Raw genomic sequence first — 23,721 nt, 5'->3', positions numbered from 1 at the left:
TGTGTGTTTGGGTGTGGAGTGTATGCCTGAGTCTATTGGGAGGGGCGCAGAAAATTAGTGTGGGAGTGTGTATGTGGACTGGTATGTGGCTGTGTGTATGGGGATAGAGGAGTACAGGGTAGCACTGATCTGAATCCAAACATTCCCGCAATGGAAGGAAGGAGAAATCAGAGACATTATTTAAAAACAGGACTGTCAGAGCCAAAGAGCTGTTAACTACAGAATCTTTATAGTGCATATAGTGCCATTCACTCCAGCAAGTCTGCACTAGCTCTCTGAAAAGAGCATTCTACCTCATCCCACTCTGCCTTATCCCTGTAACCTTGCGCATTCTTTCTTCACAGTGCTTTTCACAGTGTTCAAAGTGTTTTACGACAAATGGAGTGTTTTTGAAATGTACTCACCGTTGTAATATAGGAAAATATAATCTATGCGGGTAGTGACAGCATTCAATAATTATAATGCTTGTGTTTTTTTTAATTCACCATCTGCTGGTGCCCCAGAGGAAAATTAAATTCAAAAATTTATTTAGTTTTTGTGCAGAAAGAGAAAACAAAAAAAATTTTCTAAATCATATTTATCAATGACTAGAAGTACCATGTGGTCATGCATTGCTATGCAGAACTGTTTTAAAGAGAAGTGGAAATTTTCTACTTGGGAGTTGAGCCAAAGATCACACAAGATTCAGATTTTTTGCATCACCAAATACTCTCTTCACTTAATTCCCCCCCTTGTATTTGGCACCCGCCCCACTCTTCTACCAATAAGAACAGCCCACTCCAAACACACTGACAATGTTACTTCTTAAAGTCACACAACTGAGTTAGGAGATTTGCAAATCCAGATTAAGAATAACGTTTCGAAAACCATCTTTTCCCTCCTTCCCAAAGCTCTCAACATTTTACTCCTCCCAATTTACTAACAAAAAGAGGAAAGCTTGCAATAAGAGAAAACTTTGAAGGTAATTGGGTGCCAACCTAATATTAAAAATCATATTACTGAGTCACAGTAAAGAAGGTCCCATCTTCAATCTTTGGCAGACTGGCTTCTGGTGCATCATTTCGGGAACTTTGTCAACTGAAACTAAGAGCTGAGTGTTACCAACTCCCAGGAGAGTGGAGGCAGAAAAGAGGGACTGGGTCAGGGCGGATTCCTGTTACTGACCTGCTGCCAGGGAAGCTTCCCCAGCAATGGGCAGGTGGGCCCCACTCCATGGAGGCGGGCAGCCAATTTGTGTAATTAAGGACACAATTACAGGGCTACCGGCATCTTGCTGATGGCTTCAAGGAAGTGTCCCTCTGCTGGCAAACCTGAAGTCAGAAACACAGCCCCCACAGACCCAATGATTCCCCAGGTGCGGGTTTTGCCCTGCTACAAGGGCGCCTCCATGTTGAGGCACCTATCGTGGTCTCCGACCTCTCTCAGTCATGCCCCCCCACCACGTCCTCTCCCATTGGGCCTTCCAAGACTCTAGAGCTTATTTAGACATCGGGCCCACAGGCAGCTAATTAGCAGGCTGCATCTGGTAAAACCACTGAGTCAGGCCCACTGCCCAGCATGTGCAGGCCCAGGTCCCGCTTTTCAGCCCTTAAAAGTGCACAAGAAAATCCATCCCTAAGGGTCTATCAGACTCATTCAAGGTGAAGGTGTGGTTTGTGCTGAATCAGCTGATCTCAACTTTGGCTACAATCAGGTTGATTCAATTGTTGACACTGCCCTTTGGATAGGGGACTTCCAACTAGAAAAAGCGTCTGAGTCAGTACCTATACTGATCAGGTGAGAGCAGGCCACTTCGGATGGACAGCAAACTTGCAAAATTCACAAGGACTGGCTATTAAAATGGAACAATTCTCCCCTTGGAACTGCCAGGCAGGTGGCCCCGTTATCTTGCTGGCTCTCACCTGGGAGTGAATATTCCCTCTGCTAAGTCTTGATGCCAGGTCTACTTCGAGAAGCGCTAAAAGAAGGACCTGTATTTTACACAATGCCATTCAGAACCTCAGAGTATCCCAAAGCACTTTACAGCCAAAAAAGTGTGGGCAGTGCTGTACAGCAGTGCGTAAATTGATTTAATCCAAAGTCAGAAATTCTGTACATTTCCCATTACCTTATTTTATTACTGAGAAACAGATAAGTTTGCAATTTGGTTCATAAAGCAATTGTTGAAATTGGCTAATTGCTTAGTACAGAAGTGGTTGCGAACAATCCTAAAGCTACACAATTTTACTGCATTATAGTCTTTGAGAATATCTTTTAGCTATTTCCTGTCTTCAAGTAAGCCCAATATATAAAAAACAGACAGCCTGTGGCCATTGCTAGATGCTGAAAGGACCTTAGGCCAGAAAGACATTCAAATGATGTACTTGGGTCAGGATACAATTCAAGACAATATTCCATCGAAAGCCCAAAGACATCTCGACTGCATTTCAACTGCACATTTGAAATCCTAGCTGCCTTTTCGTCGAGTATTAATTGTATTTTGTTTAATGAATAAATGAATTGTTGTTTCAGCCCATCAAATCTCTAGCCTCAATCCAATATCCTGATCAGTATAGGTAACACACGTTTTAGGTAAAGTTGAGGTTACATTCAATCAGGTGGTGGTATTGCAGTTGGGAGGAAATGTTAATGTTTGACAGAGAGAGGACGGTTCATTTGTAGACAATAAATCAGGCCACGGAACAAATGAGGCTGGAACACAGAAGAACAGGTGCTTTTTTTTTAATGTATATACCTTAGAAGGGTCAAATTGAAAGGGTCAAGAGTCATAGGCTTGAATTTTTCGGTGGTCGGGCACGCTTGATCGGTGGGCCTGAGAGCGGATTTTCTTCTCCGCCGATGCTGCCAGACCTGCTGAGTTTTTCCAGGTAATTCTGTTTTTGTTTTGGGAAATGGGCCACTGGCTGCGATCAGCCTCAGACTGTGGAATGGTCAGCGCTGTCAGGATGGGGGAGGGAAGAGGGAGGGTATCAACATAACCGAGGGTGAGAGAGCTCCCTGAAGGCAGGCAGCTGCAGACCTCCACAGAAGAAAGGAAACGACAAAAATGCTGCAAAACATGTCCATGCAGCACGAACCCAAAAGCATACCTCATTAAAAAAAACAGTCCCCAGGCATCTCTTTTGATCTCCGCACGGAGATTTCATCCCGCCCTGGATCAAGGTTTGAGCAAAAATGTGAATGCCACCTGGGAGAACTGTCCATCCGCCAACCGTAAATGTGGACAGACCACGTAAATTTTTTTTTAAAATCGCTGTTGATAACATCATCAATGAGCTTAATTGCCCACTTAATTGTCGACAGGCGCACTTCTGATTGCCGCGCATGTCCACCAAGCGAAATATCGCACAAGTGTGGGACGGCTTCGGGACGCTCACCAGGCATCATCTTGCGCTATTTCACATCTGTTCGGGTGAGGCGTGCGCCCGCCCACCCGCGGGACATAAAATTCTGGCCACAGCGCAAAACGCCTTCCAGGCTGAACTGTGAAAACAGGTAAATCAGAGTGAAACACCGAGCCTTTATTTTCAATTCACTTGCAAGAGGAAGTGTCATTTTCAACTGTGAAGGTGCATGGGGGAGGAGCTGCATAGAAGGATGCAACTTATAAAAAGGATCAGAATAAGAGGAAAGTAGGAAAGTTCAAAGCAGCAGCAATTTGGCTCCACAGTGTCTGGTATTTCAGAGCTTCGAGTGTGTTACCTCCAAAATCACTTTCATGGTACATGTACACACTTCACACTGGGTGTCATTTTGGTGAGGGCTTTGGTGTGCACACAGGGAGAGTCCACCTGAAATATGCAAAGAAGGCACGTTGTGATGTCAGTCAGCACATAGCATTAATTTTACACCAGCACTGTCATTCTGGAACTCAATGCTCCAGCTACCATAATTGTAGAAGGGTCAGTGGTTTCAGAACTGTGTCAAAAGTTACTAACGCCTTCCGGTAGTAATGTGGCAAGTGCTGAAGGACTTGGTCCTGACTTCAAGGACTCTGCACAAACCACTTGGTCCCAGGCATGGGTGCAGTAGTCTGCACCCCCCCCCCCCCCCCCCCTTGGACTGCAGCCTGACAGAGAGAATGATCAGAAGTCACACACAGCAGGAAGTTGCTGGAAAAGGGAAGGGGCAAGAGGAAGAAAGGCTTTCAACAAGTGGCCATATCCACACTGCGTGTTCAGGGAGCAATTCTACTAACTGAACCCCAGTGAGGATTTGGGTGTCAGACATCTCCGCCTCAATAAAAGGTGCTCACTAAAATCTGCTGCCTGTTGCAACCACAACAGCAGCATCAGAGCAGAGCAAGGACAACACTGCCAGTGGCAGGAGCTGCGAATGTTGAGAGGGGACCTGATAGAGGTGTATAAGGTTATGAGGGGCATAGATAGGATGGAGAGGAAGGCACTTTTTCCGTTAGCAGATGGGTCAATAAGCAGGTGGCATGGAGTTAAGGCAAGAGTTAGAAGGATTAGAGGGGAGTGGAGGAGAATGTTTTTCACCCAGAGGGTGGTGGGAGTCTGGAACTCACTGCCTGAAAGGGTGGTTGAATCAGAAACTCCTGTAAATTTTTAAGAAGTAGTTAGATATTCACTTATGTTGCCATAGCCTCCAGGGCTATGGGCCAAGCACTGGAAAATGGGATTAGTGTAGTCAGATCTTTGTTGGCCAGTGTGGACACGATGGGCCGAATGGCTTCCTTCTGTGATGTAAATGTCTATGAGAGGCTGCAAAGGTGACTATGGTCACGAACATACATGAAGCTGGATCTTTACATGCTGAAGCAGGCAATACTTGCAACATCTCGCAGTTCACATCCTCTAATTTGTAAGGGAGGCCAGTGAGCTCTGTATGCATAGAGCGCTGAATTCATTTCATTCTCTCATACCAGAGAGAAGCAGGGGGAGTCAACATCCAGCTTCATCGGAATTGCAGAACACACTCTGGCAAACTGGCACCTGCACGACCCCTTTCACCTGACCTGCTGCAGACCACTCATGCCCGGTGTCTCACCCACACGTACAGCCCTCCTCCGACCTATCCTCCATAAAATGCACAGTATCAGCATCTGAGCTTATGGCTGCGAGTTTGAGAGTAAGTGACTGTTTCTTCTTCACCACTGTCTTCTTGCTCTTGCACAACTGCCTGACCAATTGCAGTTCTTGTTTTTCTTCTTTCAGGTACCAAGGGCAAGTGCGTGGTGAGGTGACAGGAGAAAAACAAGAGGTGCAAGCTTATCCCATCCGCAACTTGTGATGAGGGGGAAGTGGGATGTAAGGAGGAGGACTGGGTATGAGGATACTATCATTTTTGACTGTTTCAGCCCTGGCACTGTCCACAGCCTCAGTCATGACCACTCCAGTAGTGTTGTCTGTGATCTCCTCAATGGGCACGTGGACATGCAGCCATACCTGTCCCCCGCCAGTTAGGTGTTGCTGCCTGTGATTGTGTGTCACCTTGCCTTGCAAGAGAGAGGGATGTTTGTCAGTGAATGTGGTGCAATGTGGCTGGCTGTCATAGTTCAATAGCTAGCAGTGTGACCAAGCTGTGAGAATGTAAGCATGAGACTTGCATCACTGCTCAGTGTGTGGGAGCAAGGTGAAGCTATGAATGTTAGGTACAAAGTGTGACAGGGGTTGCTGGTAGTGAGCGATGGGGTGTGGTGCATTAAGCATTGATAGAGGTTGGTAGTGAAGCTGGTGGGATTTGGCATTTGAAGATGAATTTATTGGCCTTGACAATTTATGTGAGGTAATTGAACGTCTTGTGGCATTGTCTCCAGGTCTGCATGGCTCAACACCTGGCATTGATATCCATGACAACCTGCTCCCACTACCTTCAGTTAGGGCTCATCCGCGAGCTTTTGGGAAACAGACAACATTATCTCTGACATCCAGTCTTTGGAAACTACGAAAATAGGAGATTCACATTCCAAATATTGCGTGTCAGCCTTAAATGGTGGTTGGGGAAGAAAATGTGGTATTGATGGCAAGACGGAGTTTGTAAAAAAGAAACAATTGTTTTAAGGGGTGGGTGGTGCACAGTCAGGAATGGTAGGCAGGTAAAATGGAGCTGGGAATTTACCCACTCCTTTCCTGACTCGATCTGACGGGTTGCAAATTTAAATTTTGCTGAAGGCTTGAATTTTGTTTCCATAGGGAGCTCGTTGTGAAACCTCTTTTGTGTACCTGTGAATGTTGCAATAAATGTTGGTCTTAAGTGATCCCTCACACACCCATAGTTTTCTGTCTCTCCATTCATTGGCTGTGAAATTGGAGAGGGTCTGAGAACGAGTGTGGCTATCACACTGCACGATTAACATGTGCCATTGCTTCTGATGCAAGCAGCATACAAACTTCATGCTGTCTCTGATTTACAAATTAGCTGCATGCAGCCAGTGCTAAATGCACTACAAGTGGTTACACACTGCTTCGGGGGCCTAAGTTTGTCTGACACCAGCACCACTTAAAGCTAGCCTGCAGCTCTTAAAAGGGGAGGTAGATTCTGGCTGCCAATCCTATTTTCCACCCACCAAACTTACCTCCTTCACTTATTGTAACTCAGCCCATCTGCCATCAAACCCCTTATCCACCCCGTGGCCAGCTCCAGACTTGCTCATTTCAATGTTTTCCTGGCTGCTTCTCATCTTCCATAAACTACAACTGCCATCACCACACCCCTTTCATTCATCATTCCCCGCTTCCTCACTGTCCTTTATTTCCCCCACAATGCACGCAAATTTAAAATTCTCTTCCCTGTACTTAAATCTCTTCACCCAACTTTCGAATTTTCTCCAAACACCCCATGCAAATTCTTCATTCCTTTGATTCTAGCTCCCTGTGAACTTCCCCCACCATTTCCCCCACCATTGAGAGCTGTACCCTCAATCACCCAGGGCTCACATTCTGGAAGTGCCCTCAACCTTTCCAGCCTTCTCTCTTGCTTTGGAAACCTTTTACTATGCCCTTCTTTGGCTTTACACTCCTTTTGTTTTTGATTACACCACTGTGATGCACCACTTTCTTTGTTAAAAGTAAGTTGTTACTGATGCAACAGATTCAAGTGTGTCCTGTACCACATCTTCCCATCACGCTCACTAATCCACACTGGCTGTGTGAACAAACTGAAACTAAAATAATCAGCTTAATCTTCAAATTTCTGTGCAATCTCCTCCAGCCTTTTGAACCCTTCAGCCCTCAGAGTGTAGCCTTTTGTGCATCTCTTTCATCACTGCTGTACAGCTTTCAGCCAGCCCAACCCCACTCTCTGGAACACCCCTCCCTGAAGCCCCTCTGGCTCTGTAGCTTTAAAATACTCCTTAAAGCACATTGTTTCATCTAAACTTTTCACCACCTCTCCAATCTCTTCCATCAGCATCTGTTTCTTAGAATTTAGCGGAATAAGAGCTATAAGACATTGGAGCAGAAATTAGGCCATTCGGCCCATCGAGTCTGCTCCGCCATTCAATCATGGCTGATAAGTTTCTCAACCCCATTCTCCCGCCTTCTCCCCGTAACCTTTGATCCCCTTACCAATCAAGAACCTATCTATCTCGGTCTTAAATACACTCAATGACCTGGCCTCCACAGCCTTCTGTGGCAATGAATTCCATAGATTCACCACTCTCTGGCTAAAGAAGTTTCTCCTCATCTTTGTTCTAAAAGATCTTCCCTTTACTCTGAGGCTGTGCCCTCGGGTCCTAATCTCTCCTACTAATGGAAACATCTTCCCCACGTCCACTCTATCCAGGCCTTTCAGTATTCTGTAAGTTTCAATCAAATCCCCCCTCATTCTTCTAAACTCCATCGAGTATAGACCCAGAGTCCTCAAACGTTCCTCATACGTTAAGCCTTTCAATCCTGGGATCGTTCTCGTGAACCTCCTCTGGACCCTCTCCAGGGCCGGCACAACCTTCCTGAGATACAGGGCCCAAAATTGCTCACAATATTCTAAATGTGGTCTGACCAGAGCCTCATAAAGCCTCAGCAGCACATCCCTGCTTTTATATTCTAGTCCTCTCGAAATAAATGCCAACATTGCATTTGCCTTCCTAACTACCAACTCATCCTGCAAGTTAACCTGGACTAGGAATCCCAAGTCCCTTTGCACTCCAGATTTCTGAATTCTCTCCCCATTTAGAAAATAGTCTATGCCTCTATTCTTCCAACCAAAGTGCATGACCTCACATTTCCCCATGTTGTATTCCATCTGCCACTTCTTTGCCCATTCTCCTAACCTGTCCAAATCCTTCTGCAGCCTCCCCACCTCCTCAATACTACCTGTCCCTCCACCTAGCTTTGTATCATCAGCAAACTTAGGCAGGATGCCCTCAGTTCCTTCATCTAGATCATTAATGTATAAAGTGAAAAGTTGTGGTCCCAACACTGACCCCTGCAGAACTCCACTAGTCACCGGCCGCCATCCTGAGAAGGACCCCCTTATCCCCACTCTCTGCCTCCTGCCAGACAGCCAATCTTCTATCCATGCTAGTACCTTGCCTCTAACACCATGGGCTCTTATCTTACTGAGCAGCCTCCTATGCGGCACCTTGTCAAAGGCCTTCTGGAAGTCCAAGTAGATAACATCCATTGGCTCTCCTTTGTCTAACCTACTCGTTACCTCCTCAAAGAATTCTAACAGATTTGTCAGGCATGACCTCCCCTTGATGAAACCATGCTGACTTTGCCCAATTTTACCAAGCACTTCCAAGTATTCTCAAATCTCATCCTTAATAATGGACTCTAAAATTTTAGCAATGACCGAGGTCAGGCTAATTGGCCTGTAATTTCCTGTCTTTTGCCTCACTCCCTTCTTAAACAGGGGGGTTACATTAGTGATTTTCCAGTCCTCTGGGACCCTCCCTGTCTCCAGTGATTCCTGAAAGATTACCACTAACGCCTCCACTATCTCTTCAGCTATCTCCTTCAGAACTCTGGGGTGTAATCCATCTGGTCCAGGTGATTTATCCACCTTCAGACCTTTCAGTTTCCTAGCACCTTCTCGTTGGTAATGGCCCCATTCTCACCTCTGCCCCACTTACTCTCTTGAACTTTGGGGATGTTACTCGTGTCTTCCACCGTGAAGACTGATGCAAAGAACCTATTCAGTTCCTCCGCCATTTCTTTGTTCCCCACTACTACTTCTCCAGCGTCATTTTCTAGTGGCCCAATATCCACTTTTGCCTGTCTCTTACCCTTTATATATCTAAAAAAAACTCTTGCAGTCTTCTTTTATATTAGTGGCTAGTTTACCCTCATATTTTTCATACTACTCACAACCACCATGTCATATTTGGCTCCTGGCTGGACTTCCACATTCTGCCCTTGGCAAATCTGGACTCATCCAAAACTGTCCTTACTCACACAAAGTCCTATTCACCAGAACCGCTGTGCTTACTGACCTACACTGGTCAAGCAATGCCTCGATTTTAAAATTCTAAAATCCAAGTCCCTCCATTGTCTCACCCCTCTCCATCCCTGTAATCTCCTTCAGCCCCAAATCCCTCCATTGTCTCACCCCTCTCCATCCCTGTAATTTCCTTCAGCCCCAAATCCCTCCATTGTCTCACCCCTCTCCATCCCTGTAATTTCCTTCAGCCCCAAATCCCTCCATTGTCTCACTGCTCTCCATCCCTGTAATCTCCTCCTGCCCCAAATCCTTTCCAAGACATCTGCACTCTTCTAATATTGGGCTCTTGAGCATCTCCAATTTCAACTGCTCCATCATTGATGGCCATGCTTTCAGCAGCCAAGGCCCCAAGGTCTGAATTCCCTCCCTAAACCTCTTTGCCTGTCTTTCGACCTTCAAGATGCTTCTTAAAACCTAACTCTTTGACCAAGCTTTCAGTGACCTGCTCTGATATCTCGTGTGGACTAGTGTCAAATTTTGCATTATAGCTCTCCTGCAAGACACCTTGAGATGTTTTATTACATTGAAGACACTATATAAATGCAAGCTGATGTTGTTGTTCTGCACAGTACATTGCAACACGTTACTACTAAAGGTGCTATGTGAATGCATATTGTTAATTATTCTTCTTGGAATTCAGACAGCAATGGACCCGAGAGATGAAGAGAATAAAACATGATGTCAATGATAGCAATGGAAGGAAGTCATCTGGATCAGTAAAATCAGAGTTAGAAGAAAGAGATGCATCAATGATCAATTTTTTTGGCTCAACATTTTCGTCCAACTTCATCCTTCTGTGGCTATTAGAACTGGGAACAGCAATGACATAAACCAAAGGGAGCTACAGAAGCATTAGGAGAGAAGTTGATGCTTCTTTTCAATAAGGTTAGAGGCTCCAACAGTAAACGTACAGAAGTTACAAGCAGAAATAACATTGGTTTCAAGCTGATCAAGACACCAGACACAAAAGGCAGAATCTTTACAAGGCAACAAAGAACAGGTACAACTGAACCCAGATGCAGTAGACCATCAGACCTGGCGCAAGAGGCGGGATGCGATATAACACCTTCCATGCTAAGCAGAACATCAACAATTACTTCATTGGCACTGAGAATGTAGTTGAATCAGGGGGAAAATGAGCATGGAACTACCAAAAGACCGACCAAGCTGCTTGACTTAGAGACAATCAAAATAGAACTGGCTTGGAACTCACCCTTAAATGTAGTGTTCTGTTCTGTTGAGAATGTAAAAAAGTTGCAATATTACACAATTATCACAGCCAAAGGTTAACTTGGGGTCTGTGAAGAGTTTTGTGAAGAACATAGTGCAATTTCTATATTGACTGCCATACATGCACAGATAATATTGGAAATGGCAGTAAAGCTAAGACATTTGGTTGCAAATTGTTCCTATTTTTCTAGGCAATTTGTCTTAGCCCCCACTTCAATATATTCCTTCTCCTTACTGTCCCTTGCCTGGCCCCATTGTTTTAGCAATCAACTTCAGAAAGTTAGCTCAAGGACATCGTTTTACTAGTGACGTTTTTTGGGAAATGATACAGAACATTATGAACCAGTGAGCTTTGGACATTTTGCATTTCTGGCATGAGGTCTGTCTACCTTATACCCAACAATATATCAAGCTGTAAATTGCAACATGTTCAGCAGGAAACTCCAGTTCAAACTATCAACTACACAGCGTGGAATCTGGTCACACAACTAACTACTGTGCTAGTGTATCACTGAAAATATGGAGTAACCTGCTTTTCCAGTTTCTCCAGCTGTTTCTGTGCTCAATTCAGAGATTACTGTCCTATTGGATCTTACTTTTTCTTCTTTGTTAATTTGTCCTGTTTGTTATTTGTAAACTGGAGCCTAACTTCAGACTGTCATGGTGGATAAATCCTAAATTAAGAACGTGCTTGTAGCAGCAATTTGAGACATGCAGTTTAACAGGAATGTAGTATGGGTTTAAAAAATATGGCTTTGATATCAACTCCCAATGCTTCCCGACCCCATGATAGGTGGGACAGGATTGGAGAGAGGTTAAAGACTTAACTAGACGGAATACATCACCAACAGGTCATGCACTTCACCCTTTTTACTGCAGTGGATATTGGGGCGTTTCAGCGTTCATCTTGGAGAGGTGGGGCACCTCATTAACATATTTAAATTAGACTGCTACAGTGCAATCCGGGGTCTGATTTAAAATTCACTGCTGCCCAGTGTGGGTGGGGGTCGGTTGTGAAACCATAAATTTTTTCCACTTTCCTGGTGGCTGGAAGGTGGTGCTCCTCAGGGCCCGTTAAGGATCCATTCATCCCCCTTCAGCCCCAGTGGCTATCACCCCCTCCCCTCCACCTCTCTCCCCAGCCTGCTGCTGTTGTTGTTGTTGAATTTCCACTCTCCTGACATCTATGGATCATCCCCAAAAGTCTTCTGGCTGGTCCCCTGTTCCTCATTTTCCTGTCGACTGCCTGACAGGCGGCGAACAGAAGAAATGAAATGACAGTGATGTTCTGCCGTTAAGATCAACAGGACCTCCTTACCTCCTCAGTGCAAATATTGCCTACATGTGACCTCTGAGGCTTAACAACATGCACGACATGGCCTTAATCTAGGATCTACTTGGTTTCAATGAACCAGGTGGGACAAAGCATACTTGCAACTAGCTACCATGCAGGCAGCGTACAGCATTCCAAATGGTGAGTACGTACCAGTCTCAACTTGTTTTATTTGACCAGTTTAATTACGAATCAAACAGATGACTAAGGAACGGTAAATGGAGTTTAACTTTGCCTAATGTATTGCTGAGTGGAACATGAGGCTTGTACACAATCTAAATCCTATTTAAAACCTCACTAGTAATGATGCAAAAGATACGGCTGTGGTTATCAGCTATTCACTGTAAATTTCCATTCAATGCTGGCTCATCAAGTGCTGGAACACAGTGTGGGAAAACCAGTTTGAAAGGTTATATTTACTATGTACTATATATTACTGAACCAACACATAGAACATTGTGCAAAAATCTCAGCCACCGTATCACACAGAATTGAAGGTGCTAAGGACAGGTATGGATGGTTAAATTTTCAGGAGCTACTTATTGCTGGGACAATAAGTGGGTGCTATGTGGAAGGCAACTAATTGGAATTGAATTGTATTGCTGTAAGGCATGATGAATATCCAAAAACGTCACTCAATTACTTTCAGGAACAGATTTCAAAACTTTTTCTTCCCGGGGTTTCAATATGATATTGTCACTATCGGGAAGGGCGAGTCCAGTCAAGGGCAAACTGCACATCACCTCACCTCTGAAGAACAGGTCATCGCCCCATTGAAAAAGTTCAAAGAATTTTAATTCAGGCTCTACACGGTTACAAGTTTAACTGGTCTGCAGAGAACAATCATGGAGTTGTCAAAATAAAGAATTTCCCCAATGTATAGTCCTGTTCTGGTGTCTCTTCCTCATCTAGTCAAATCTAATTTGAAACCGACTTACTCCATTTCCTTGTTCTCTGCTTCCTCTTGGGTCAGGTCTTCTTCCACGCTGTAGTCCAGGATAGAGCCCACTCCAAATGAATGATTATGCCGGATCAGAGGCTTGATGTCATCTTGGTCCTCTCCAGCCACAAACTGTCCGTAAAATGTCATCCTCATGACCTTCTCGAAGAGCCATTTCCCCAGCAACGCCCTGCTCAGATTGATGAGCTGAAAGAATAACCCAGTAGCTTTTACTGAACAGCAAATGACAGCGAATATTTGTTTGGAAAATGAAATGTGCAAATACAAAGCACACTCCCACCCTACAGGGCATATACCTCAAACCCAATCAAAATAAGTAAATGTTAATATAAAAGCAAAAAACTGCGGATGCTGGAAATCCAAAACAAAAACAAAAATACCTGGAAAAACTCAGCAGGTCTAGCAGCATCTGTGGAGAGGAACACAGTTAACGTTTCGAGTCCGAATGACCCCTCAACAGAACTAAGTAAAAATAGAAGAGAGGTGAAATATGAGCTGGTTTGGGGAGGGTGGGGGGGTGGGGTGGGACAAGAAGAGCTGGAGAGAGGGCCAGTGATAGGTGGAGATAATGAAAAGATGTCACAAGTAAAAGGTTAAAGAGGTGTTGAAGGTGGTGATATTATCTAAAGGAATGTGCTAATTAAGGGTAGAAAGCAGGACGAGTAAGGTACAGATAGCCCTAGTGGGGGTGGGGTGGGTTGAAGGAATCGAAAAAGGCTAAAAGGTAGAGATAAAACAATGGATGGAAATACATTTAAAAATAATAGAAATAGGTGGGAAAAGAAAAATCTATATAAATTATTGGAAAAAACAAAAAGGAGGGCGAAAAATCGGAAAGGGAGTGGGGATGGAGGAGAGAGTTCATGATCTGAAATTGTTGAACTCAATATTCAGTCCGGAAGGCTGTAAAGTGCCTAGTCGGAAGATGAGGTGCTGTTCCTCCAGTTTACGTTGAGCTTCACTGGAACAATGTAGCAAGCCAAGGACGGACATGTGGGCATGAGAGCAGGATGGAGTGTGGAAATGGCAAGCGACAGGGAGGTCTGGATAATGCTTGTGGACAGACTGAAGGTGTTCTGCAAAGCGGTCACCCAGTGTGCGTTTGGTCTCTCCAATGTAGAGGGAACTGCATTGGGTGCAACGAATGCAGTAGACTAAATTGAGGGAAGTGCAAGTGAAATACTGCTTCACTTGAAAGGAGTGTTTGGGCCCTTGGAAGGTGAGGAGAGGAGAAGTGAAGGGGCAGGTGTTGCATCTTCTGCGGTTGCATGGGAAGGTGCCGTGGGAGGGGGTTGAGGTGTAGGGGGTGATGGAGGAGTGGACCAGGGTGTCACAGAGGGAACAATCCCTACAGAATGCTGCCGGGGGGCGGGGGTGGTGGTGAAGGGAAGATGAGTTTGGTGGTGGCATCATGCTGCAGTTGCGGAAATGACGGAGGATGATCCTTTGAATGTGGAGGCTGGTGGGGTGATAAGTGAGGACAAGGGGGACCCTATCATGTTTCTGGGAGGGAGAAGATGGTGTGAGGGCGGATACGCGGGAGATGGGCCGGACACGGTTGAGGGCCCTGTCAACCACCGTGGGTGGAAAACCTCAGTTAAGGAAGAAGAAGGACATGTCAGAGGAACTGTTTTTGAAAATGGCATCATCAGAACAGATGCGACGGAGGCGAAGGAACTGAGAGAATGGGATGGAGTCCTTACAGGAAGCGGGGTGTGAGGAGTTGTAGTCAAGGTAGCTGTGGGAATCGGTAGGCTTGTAATGGATATTGGTGGACAGTCTATCACCAGAAATTGAGACAGAGAGGTCAAGGAAGGGAAGGGAAGAGTCAGAGATGTACCATGTGAAAATGACGGAGGGGTGGAAATTGGAAGTAAAATTAAAAAATTTTTCCAGGTCCAGACGAGAGCATGAAGCAGCACCCAAGTAATCATCGATGTACCGGAGAAAGAGTTGTGGAAGGGGACCGGAGTAAGACTGGAACAAGGTATGTTCCACATACCATATAAAGAGACAGGCACAGCTGGGGCCCACGCGGGTACCCATAGCCACATTTGGAGGAAGTGAGAGGAGTTTAAGGAGAAATCGTTCAGTGTGAGAACAAGTTCAGCCAGACGGAGGAGAGTAGTGGTGGATGGGGATTCCGATTTTTCCCCATCCTTTTTGTTTTTTCCAATAAATTATATAGATTTTTCTTTTCCCACCTATTTCCATTATTTTTAAATGTATTTCCATCCATTGTTTTATCTCTATCTTTTAGCCTTTTTCGATTCCTTCACCCCACCCCCACTAGGGCTAGCTGTACCTTACGCATCCTGCTTTCTACCCTTAATTAGCACATTCCTTAGATAATATCACCACCTTCAACACCTCTTTGTCCTTTTGTCTGTGACATCTTTTGGTTATCTCCACCTATCACTGGCCCTCTATCCAGCTCTACTTGTTCCCCCCACCCCCCACCCCAGCTTATATTTCACCTCTCCTATTTTTACTTAGATCTGTTGAAGAGTCATTCGGACTCGAAACGTTAACTGTGTTCCTCTCCACAGTTGCTGCCAGACCTGCTGAGATTTTCCAGGTATTTTTGTTTTTGTTAAGTAAATGTTATTTTGGTTGCAGACAAACAGAGGAAACGCAAAAGAAGCATTCCATATTTTTCTTAGTGAGGAAGCTAGGCTGAGCTGAATAAGCAAGGTTCTGGAGTTACCAGAAGGCTGTTTGCCCAGTTTCACATATCCCAGACTCTGTTGCTGCCCACGACCTTGCAACCAACCCCCCCAGCCAGTTTCGCTGGCCATTTCCCTGTCCTCCCCCAGACCAGTGCCACCGCCCGCAAGCCTATCTCCCCAGGCAATTTTGATGCCTATGGTCTTGTCCCTCTGCAGCCAGAGTCATTGTGAGTGGAACTGTAGCCCAGTTAGGAGTTACTATCAGTGAAACTGTAACTCAGCATGTGTTACTGTGTTTAGGTGAGTAGGATAAAATATTTAACTGACTCTGAAAGCAGCAGAGAATAATTACCAGAGACTGATTGGCAGGTACTGACAAAGCAAAGTCTAATTCAGTGGGGTAAATCTGATTCCTCTACTGGAATTTGCACTATACTATTCTGAGTCACTGCTTTCAGTTCTTATTCCTAATTTACAGATTATAAAATGTTTGAACCTTTCGCAACAGAGCGATCAATTCTGACAAATTACTTCATAATTTTGAAACCTTTGATTAGGTGACCTCAACGTTTCATTCCCGAAGAAATCAGGTTCAACTTCCTCAAACTGACTCTTAAACCTCAACTCAGGTCAAAGTTAAGGAAGGAAATTCATTGCTAAGAGTTTGCATGTTACGTAACTCTAGCAAAGGAATGTAGGTGTGTCCGAGTTTGCACCAGTCAGAGAGCTGAGCCCGCCTGGAGGGGCTGCTTCCAGGAGATAAAAACAAAAAAACTGCGGATGCTGGAAATCCAAAACAAAAACAGAATTACCTGGAAAAACTCAGCAGGTCTGGCAGCATCGTGGACTCGAAACGTCAACTCTTTTCTTCTCCGCCGATGCTGCCAGACCTGCTGAGTTTTTCCAGGTAATTCTGCTTCCAGGAAACGAGTAGTATTTCTTAGAGAAAGCAAAACAGATTAAAATAAAATCAGCATCAACAAATATAGAAATACTGAGAACGGGCTTTTTTCAATATGTATTCTAGATCGTAAACATTGGGTCTTTTGAGTTCCAGATATTCACTATTACACTTGCTGAATTTTACATACATATATTGAAGCACATGTACCTCCTTGTGCCTATCCACTAAGACGCTGTATGAACAGAGTCGGAACACCAGCAGGCTCCGCATCAGCTCAGCGCTGCTCTTGCTCCGATACGCTTCATGGTAGTTGCTGAAGTCCGGGATGACAGGCGCGGTGGAGCCGGGGGCAGCAGCCGGGCGCCGGACGCTCCCCAAGGGAGGCAGGGAGGACGGGCGGCCCTTCTGCTTCGAGGCGGCGGCGGTGGAGCAGAGCCTGGCCAAGGGGCGGCGCAACCGGAGGACACGACTCGCCATCGGGCGGGAGAAACGCTGCAGCTCGGAGCGGTCCGATCCTCCGGCACTGCGAGGTAACAACAGCCTGCTACCTCCAACCCGCCCGATCCGCTTGCTTCCGGCACTGGTGAAACTCCACTGTCTCCATTTAGTGACCAACCACGTGCCAGGGCGCCAGGTTTTCATTCACAAAAGCCTCTCGCTGTTACAAGCCCCGCCCCGGGAGGGGGATGGGGGGCGGTCTGTTGACTGCCAGAGTCCCCAGTTAAGCCCGCAAGAGATCTTAACAGGGCAGTGAGCCCTGGATGCAGGGACAGAGGGCGCAGTGGAGGGCTCTTTTTTTTTCTGCCAGTGAGGGTGGCACAGGTTTCGTCAACAAATCAATTTAACAAAAAAGTGACCCCTATTTCAAGCGACACAAACAATAATCTCCAAATTGTAAGTGAGGTCAAACTATCAAACCAAGCTGTGACATTGTTGCCGATGCCAATTCCGCAGAATGCCACAAGTGTGCCAACAGGCATTTCGTGCTCCCTCACCGGGGTCACCTGAGAATGGAGGCAACCACAGAAGAGAGACTCTCCACCAACCCGTCCATTAACTTTGACCTGAATTATTGTTTCTAGAAGTCTCCCCCCACCCCACTGAAACTGACTGGCCTGTAGTTACTAGGCTTATCTTTACAACCTTTTTTGAACAAGGGTGTAATATCTTCAATTCTCGAGTCCGCTGGTTCACCCCTGAGTCTAAGAAAGGATGGAAAATTATGGCCAGTGTCCCCTCAATTTCCACTCTCACTTCCCTCAGTGTCCTTGGATGCATCTCACCCGGTCCTGATGCCTCATCAACTTTAAGTTCAACAGCCTATCTAATACCTTCTCTTTATCAATTTTAAATCCTCCTGGTGTATTAATTATCTTCTCTTTCACTGTGGCCTGTCACCGAATTACAGAATTTTAACAGCACAGAAGGAGGCCATTCAGCCCATCACATCTGCATTGGCTCTCTAAATGAGCATTATGTCTTTGTGCCATTGCCCTGCCTTTTCCCCGTACTCTTGCACATTGTTTCTATTAAAATAATTATCTAATGCCCTCTTGAATGCCCCAATTGAACCTGCCTCCACCACACTTCCAGGTGTTCCATTCCAGGCCCAAACCACTCATTTTTGCTTCTTCTGCATGTCACTTTAAACCCTGGCCTCTCGTTCTTCATCCTTTTATGAGCGGGAACAGTTTTTCCCTATCTACTCTGTCCAGCCCCCTCAAGATTTTGAACATCTGTATCATATCTCCTCTTAGCCTTCTTCTTTTTAAGAAGAACAATCCCAAACTCTCTAATCTACCCTCACAGCTGAAGTTTTTCATCCCTGGAACAATTCTTGTAAACCTCTTGTGCACTGTCTCCAATGTGTTCACATCCTTTCTATAGTGTGGTGCCCAGAACTGTAAATAAAGTCCAAGATACTATATGCTTTATTAACTGCTCTCTCCACCTGTCCTGCCACCTTCAAATATCTATGCACATATACACCCAAATATTTCTGCTCCTGTACCCCCTCAAAATTTCACCACTTATTTTATATTGTCTGTCCATGTTCTTCCTAATAAAATGCATCACCTCACACTTCTCCACATTGAATATCATCTCCCACCTATCTGCCCACTCCACCAACTTGTCTATGTCCTCTTGTAGTTCCACCACCAAACTCCTCACAGTTCACAACACTCCCAAGCTTCGTATCATCTGCAAACTTTGAAATTGTCCCTGCACACCAAGATCTAGATCATTAATATATATCAGGAAAAGCAAGGGTCCCAATACTGGCCCCTGGAGAACTCCACTACAAACCTTCCTCTAGCCTGAAAAATATCCATTGACCATTACTCTCTGCTTCCCATTCTTCAGCCAATTTTGTATCCATGTTTCTACTGTCCCTTTTATTCTGAGCAATAACCTTTCTCAAGTCTGTTGTGTGGCACTGTATCAAATGCCTTTTGAAAGTCCATGTACACCACATCAACAGCATTACCCTCATCGACTTTTCCTGTTACCTGTTCAAAAAACTCCAGCAAGTTAGTTAAACATGATTTTCCCTTTAGAAATCCATGTTGGCTCTTCCTTATCAACCCATCTTTTTCCATGTTGATACTAATTCTATCCTGAGTAATTGTTTCTACAATCTTGCCCACCACTGAAGTTAAACTGACTGGTCTATAACTGCTGGGCCTATCCTTACAACCTTTTTTGAACAAGGGTATAATGTTTGCAATTCTCCAGTCCTCTGGCACCACCCCCAAGGGAAGACTGAAAGATTATGGCCAGTGCCCCTGCAATTTCTACTCACTTCCTTCAATATCCTTGGATGCATCTCATCCGGTCCCAACGCCTTGTCAACTTTAAGTACTGACAGTCTATTCTGCACTTCCTCCTTATCAACTTTGAATCCTTCTAGTGACAGAGTTTCCTCATCTGTCAACATAGCTGGGCATCACCTACCTCCTTGGTTAAGACAGATGCAAAGTATTCATTTAATACCTCATCCATGGCCCCTTTGTCCATGTGTAAATTCCCCTTTAGGTCCTAATCAGCTCTACTCCTCCTTTTACCACCTTTGACTATTTATATGCCTATAGAAGACTTTGGGATTCCCCTTTATGTTGGCTGCCAGTCTTTTCTCATAATCCCTCTTCACTTCTCTAACATGCTTTTTCACCTCCCCCCTAAACTTTCTGTATTCCTCTTGGTTCTCAATTGTATTTTCTACCTGACATCTGTCATAGGTGCACTTTTTCTTCTTTTTCTTAATTTCTATCTCCTTTTTCATCTAGGGAGCTCTGGATTTGTTTGTCCTACCTTTCCCTTTCAATAGAATAAACCTTGACTGAACCAATTCTTTTTTGAAGGTAGCCCATTGTTCAGCTGCAGTTTTTCCTGCCAATCTTTTGTTCCAGTCTATCTGACCCAGCTCCATTCTTGCCCCATCAAAGTCGGCTCACGTTCAGTTAATTATTCCTACTCTGGATTGCCTATCATCCTTTTCTATTATCACCCTAAAACATACAATAAATGATCACTGTCTCTTAATGTTCTCCCATTGACACTTGATCTACTTGGCCCATCTCACTTCCAAAAACCAGGTTCAACAGTGCATCTTTGATGGATTGGGCACATGTTGCAGTAGAAAATTCTCCTGAACTCAACAAGGAGCTTTTGACCCTCTCCACCCTTTACACTACCACTGTCCCAGTCTACATGCAGGTAATTTAAGTACCCCATTATAACTACTCTATAATGCCTGCATCTCTCTAATTTCCCTGCAGATTTGTTCTTCCATGTCCTTCTCACTATTTGGTGATCTATAAGCTACACCGAGCAATGTAATTGCACCCTTTTTGTTCCTTGGCTCTAGCCAAATTGATTCTGTCCATGAACCCTCTCGGACATCCTCTTTCTCCAGCACTGCAATGCTCCCCTTAAACAATACTGGCACCCCTCCTTTCTTTCCTGTCCTATCTTTTCTGAGCATCTTGTACCTGGAAATATTTAACAACCAGTTCTGCCCTTCCTTGAGCCAGGTCTCTGTTATTGCCACAACATCATATTTCCACATGGCAATCTGCGCCTGTAACTCTCCAATCTTATTTACTATACCCCGTGCATTTACATACATGCATTCATGATTTAGGCTTTGTTACTTTCTCCCTTTACCTGTTAACTTACTATTTTCTATACTAGTGCCATCTGTCCCTCCCTGGTATTGCTCTAATATTTTCCAATGGTTCCCACACCCCTGCCCAGTTAGCTTAAAGCCGTCCCAGCAGCACCAGCAAAATGCCCCGCAAGGAACTCAGTCCCAATTCCATTCAGATGCACCCATCAGGCTTGTACAGGTGCCATCTGCCCCAGAGCCAGTCCCAGTGTCTCAGAAATCTAAAGCCTTCCCTCCTCCACAATCTTTCCAGCCATGCACTCATCTGCCTTATCCTCCTATTTCTGTACTCTCTGGCACATGGCACTTGGAGTAATTTGGAGACTTCATTTGAGGTCCTGCTTGCTAATTTTCCACCTAGCTCCCTAAAACTGATTGCAGGAACACATCCCCCTTCCTACCTAAGTCTTTGATACCAACGTGGACCACGACCTCTGGCTGTTCACCCTTCCCCAGAAGAATGTCCACCAGCCGCTCTGTGATATCCTTGACCCTGGCACTAGGGAGGCAACATACCATCCTGAAGTCACGTCTACGGCCGCAGAAACGCCTGTCTGTTCCCTTAATCAGTGAATCTTCTATCACTCTTGCTCTTCCTATCTTCTTCTTCCCCTCCTATATAGCCGAGCCACTCGTAGTGCCACAAATTTGTCTCTGATTGCACCCCCCTGAGGAACCAGCACCCTCACCAGCTTCTAAAATGGAAAACCAATTTGTGAGCAGGACCCCAGGGGACTCCTGCACTACCCGCCTACTCCCCTTGGACTGCCTGGTGGTCACCCATCCCCTCTGTTTCCAGGCCCTTAAGCTTCAAAGTGACCACCTCTCTGAATGTGCTATCCACACAGCTCTCAGCCTTGCGGATGTGCCACAGTGACTCCAGCTGCCGCTCAAGCTCTGAAACCTGGAGCTCAAGTTTCAGCAGCTGACAGCACTTCCTGTACATGTGGTCATCTAGGACACTGGTGGCGTCCATGACTTTGCACATCTTACAGGACACGCATTCCACTCAACTGAGTTGCCCTGTTATGTCTTATCTCTATTCCCCTTACATTAACTTTATTCTACTTTGGATTATTTACATTACTTTATTATATTGGCCCTAAATTTCCCTTATTCCTGATGCTTCTCAGTTAAATCCAATGCTGCTGAACCCCCTCCCCCACAATTCCCCTCCAAATCAGAAAGAAAGACTTGCATTTATATCACAACCACCAGAAGAACCCCAAGCGCTAATAACATGCAATGTTCATGTCTAATTTAATTTGAAAGATTTCAGAACTCCACTTCAAATTACAGGCTCTAGGGTGACATCACTGGCTGGAGGTGAAAATTACACATATATCAAAATTAAAAGGATAGAGCTCATTAAAGGGATAGTGTCACAAATTTAAAAAGCTTCTGGAGAGCATTAAATGGAGTCTTAATCCTGCAGCAATATTTTGCCTAGGGTAAAAGGGCATAGAATCAAGAAGCAGCAGGCTATGGTTACAGGTATGGCATCACCAGGTGCAAGCACGAGCCTTAAACTCAGCGATAATGTGGCCCAGCACATGGGCTTCACTCTAAGGCCGTTGAAATTTATTTCAGTGGTGCACCTGCTCCTTAGGAGGAGGTTTATCCCTTACTGGTAGATCAGCACTGTCGCATGTTTCTAAGGAGGTATGGCCCCAGCTAACCTACTATTCCTGCACATGTGCTACTGATTGTTGCTGGTGTCCTAGCAGCAGATGGCAAACCTTTGAATCTTCTGCTCCACTGATACAGACCGTGAAAAGGCAGCTTACAGCAACCATTTCTCAGTGGGCCTGCCAGGGCCTGCAGAAATGGTTGGAGCCATCTTGGCACCGGTGCAGTATTACTCTGCCATAAAAGATATATCGACATTTATGTCTCATTGTGAGGTTACCAGGGAACTACTGGCACTCTATCACTGGTAGGAGCATCCTCCACCAACAGGGTTGGCTCTCTCTGAAGATGTTGGAATGCAAGCAGGATGCACAAGAGCACATGTTCAGTCTAGCATCCCTTTGTTGGTTCTCTTTTCCTCTGAACATACAAACATGATGGATTCCTGATGGAAAATCCTCTGGTGCCAATAAAGGACACTCAAAACAAAATAATAATGGCATCTAGCATTCAGGCTTGGAAAGTCTAAGTGCTATCTGAATGTATAAGAGGGGCTTTTAAAAGCCTAATAAAATATCATATAATAGGCTTGTTAGCAGCATTAAAACCAAGGGATTAGAGGGATTGTGCATATGAAATTGGCTAAGGGACATGATTGGACCTCAGCAGTGATATTGTGTGCAATTCTGGGTACTGCACTTTAGGAAGGATATCAATACCTCACAGAGAATGCTGAAGAGGTTTAAATCCTATCAGAGGCTTCTTTAACAGCATCTCCCAAATCTGAAACTTCTACAGCCTAAAAGGCCAAGGTAGAAGTGCATGGGAACACCACCACTTCCAGGTACCCTTCCAAATTACACATCATCCTGACTTAGAAATATGTCATCATTTCTTCATCATTGCTAAGTCAAAATCCTGAACTCGCTACGTAACAGGACTATGGGAATCCCTTCACCACATGACTGCAGCGATTTAAGAAGACAGCTCACTACCACCTTCTTAAGGGCAATCAGGAATGAGCAGTGAATGTTGACTTTGCCAGTGATGTCTATATCTGAATTAATTAGGAAAGCAACAGAGTGGAGAGAAGATGGAACTCATTACTACATGTGTTACAAAAGTGAGGTTTTAATGTTTTGACTGTTATGTTTTGGCACTGAGTTTTAATGTAGGGAATAATGGAGGAATAGACTTCAGTACAGTAGCTACTCCATTGGAGAAAAAGTGAAAAACAACTGGACAAGGTCCTGTCAAATAGCCTTTCAGAGGTTAAAGGTCATATTGGTAAGTGAGCCCATTTTGGCTGCTCCCCTATACCATTTAATGCAGTGATGTAGGAGTAGGAGTGGTGTCATTCCAAATGATGATTCTGGTTTCGAACAACCAGTCTGTCATTTCCCTAGGAAACTTTGTAAGTAC

General features: G+C 44.9%; 1 protein-coding gene across 1 annotated transcript in view; it reads right to left on the bottom strand.

Annotated features, from left to right (window-relative positions):
• Positions 1–17,149, bottom strand: part of LOC121285667 (proline dehydrogenase 1, mitochondrial-like) — a 49,585-nt gene extending 32,436 nt beyond the window's left edge. Inside the window, exons 1-2 of the mRNA XM_041202325.1 lie at positions 16,710–17,149; positions 12,907–13,115 (exon numbers count right to left, since the gene is read on the bottom strand). Coding sequence (XP_041058259.1) covers positions 12,907–13,115; positions 16,710–17,144 — 644 coding nt within the window. The 5' untranslated portion in view covers positions 17,145–17,149. The remainder of the gene's footprint in view (positions 1–12,906; positions 13,116–16,709) is intronic.
• Between the last annotated feature and the right edge of the window lie 6,572 nt (positions 17,150–23,721).

The sequence above is a fragment of the Carcharodon carcharias genome, chromosome 13 (assembly GCF_017639515.1).
Source record: "Carcharodon carcharias isolate sCarCar2 chromosome 13, sCarCar2.pri, whole genome shotgun sequence".
NCBI classification, from domain to species: Eukaryota; Metazoa; Chordata; class Chondrichthyes; order Lamniformes; family Lamnidae; genus Carcharodon; species Carcharodon carcharias.
This window is presented reverse-complemented; position numbering and strand designations above follow the sequence as displayed.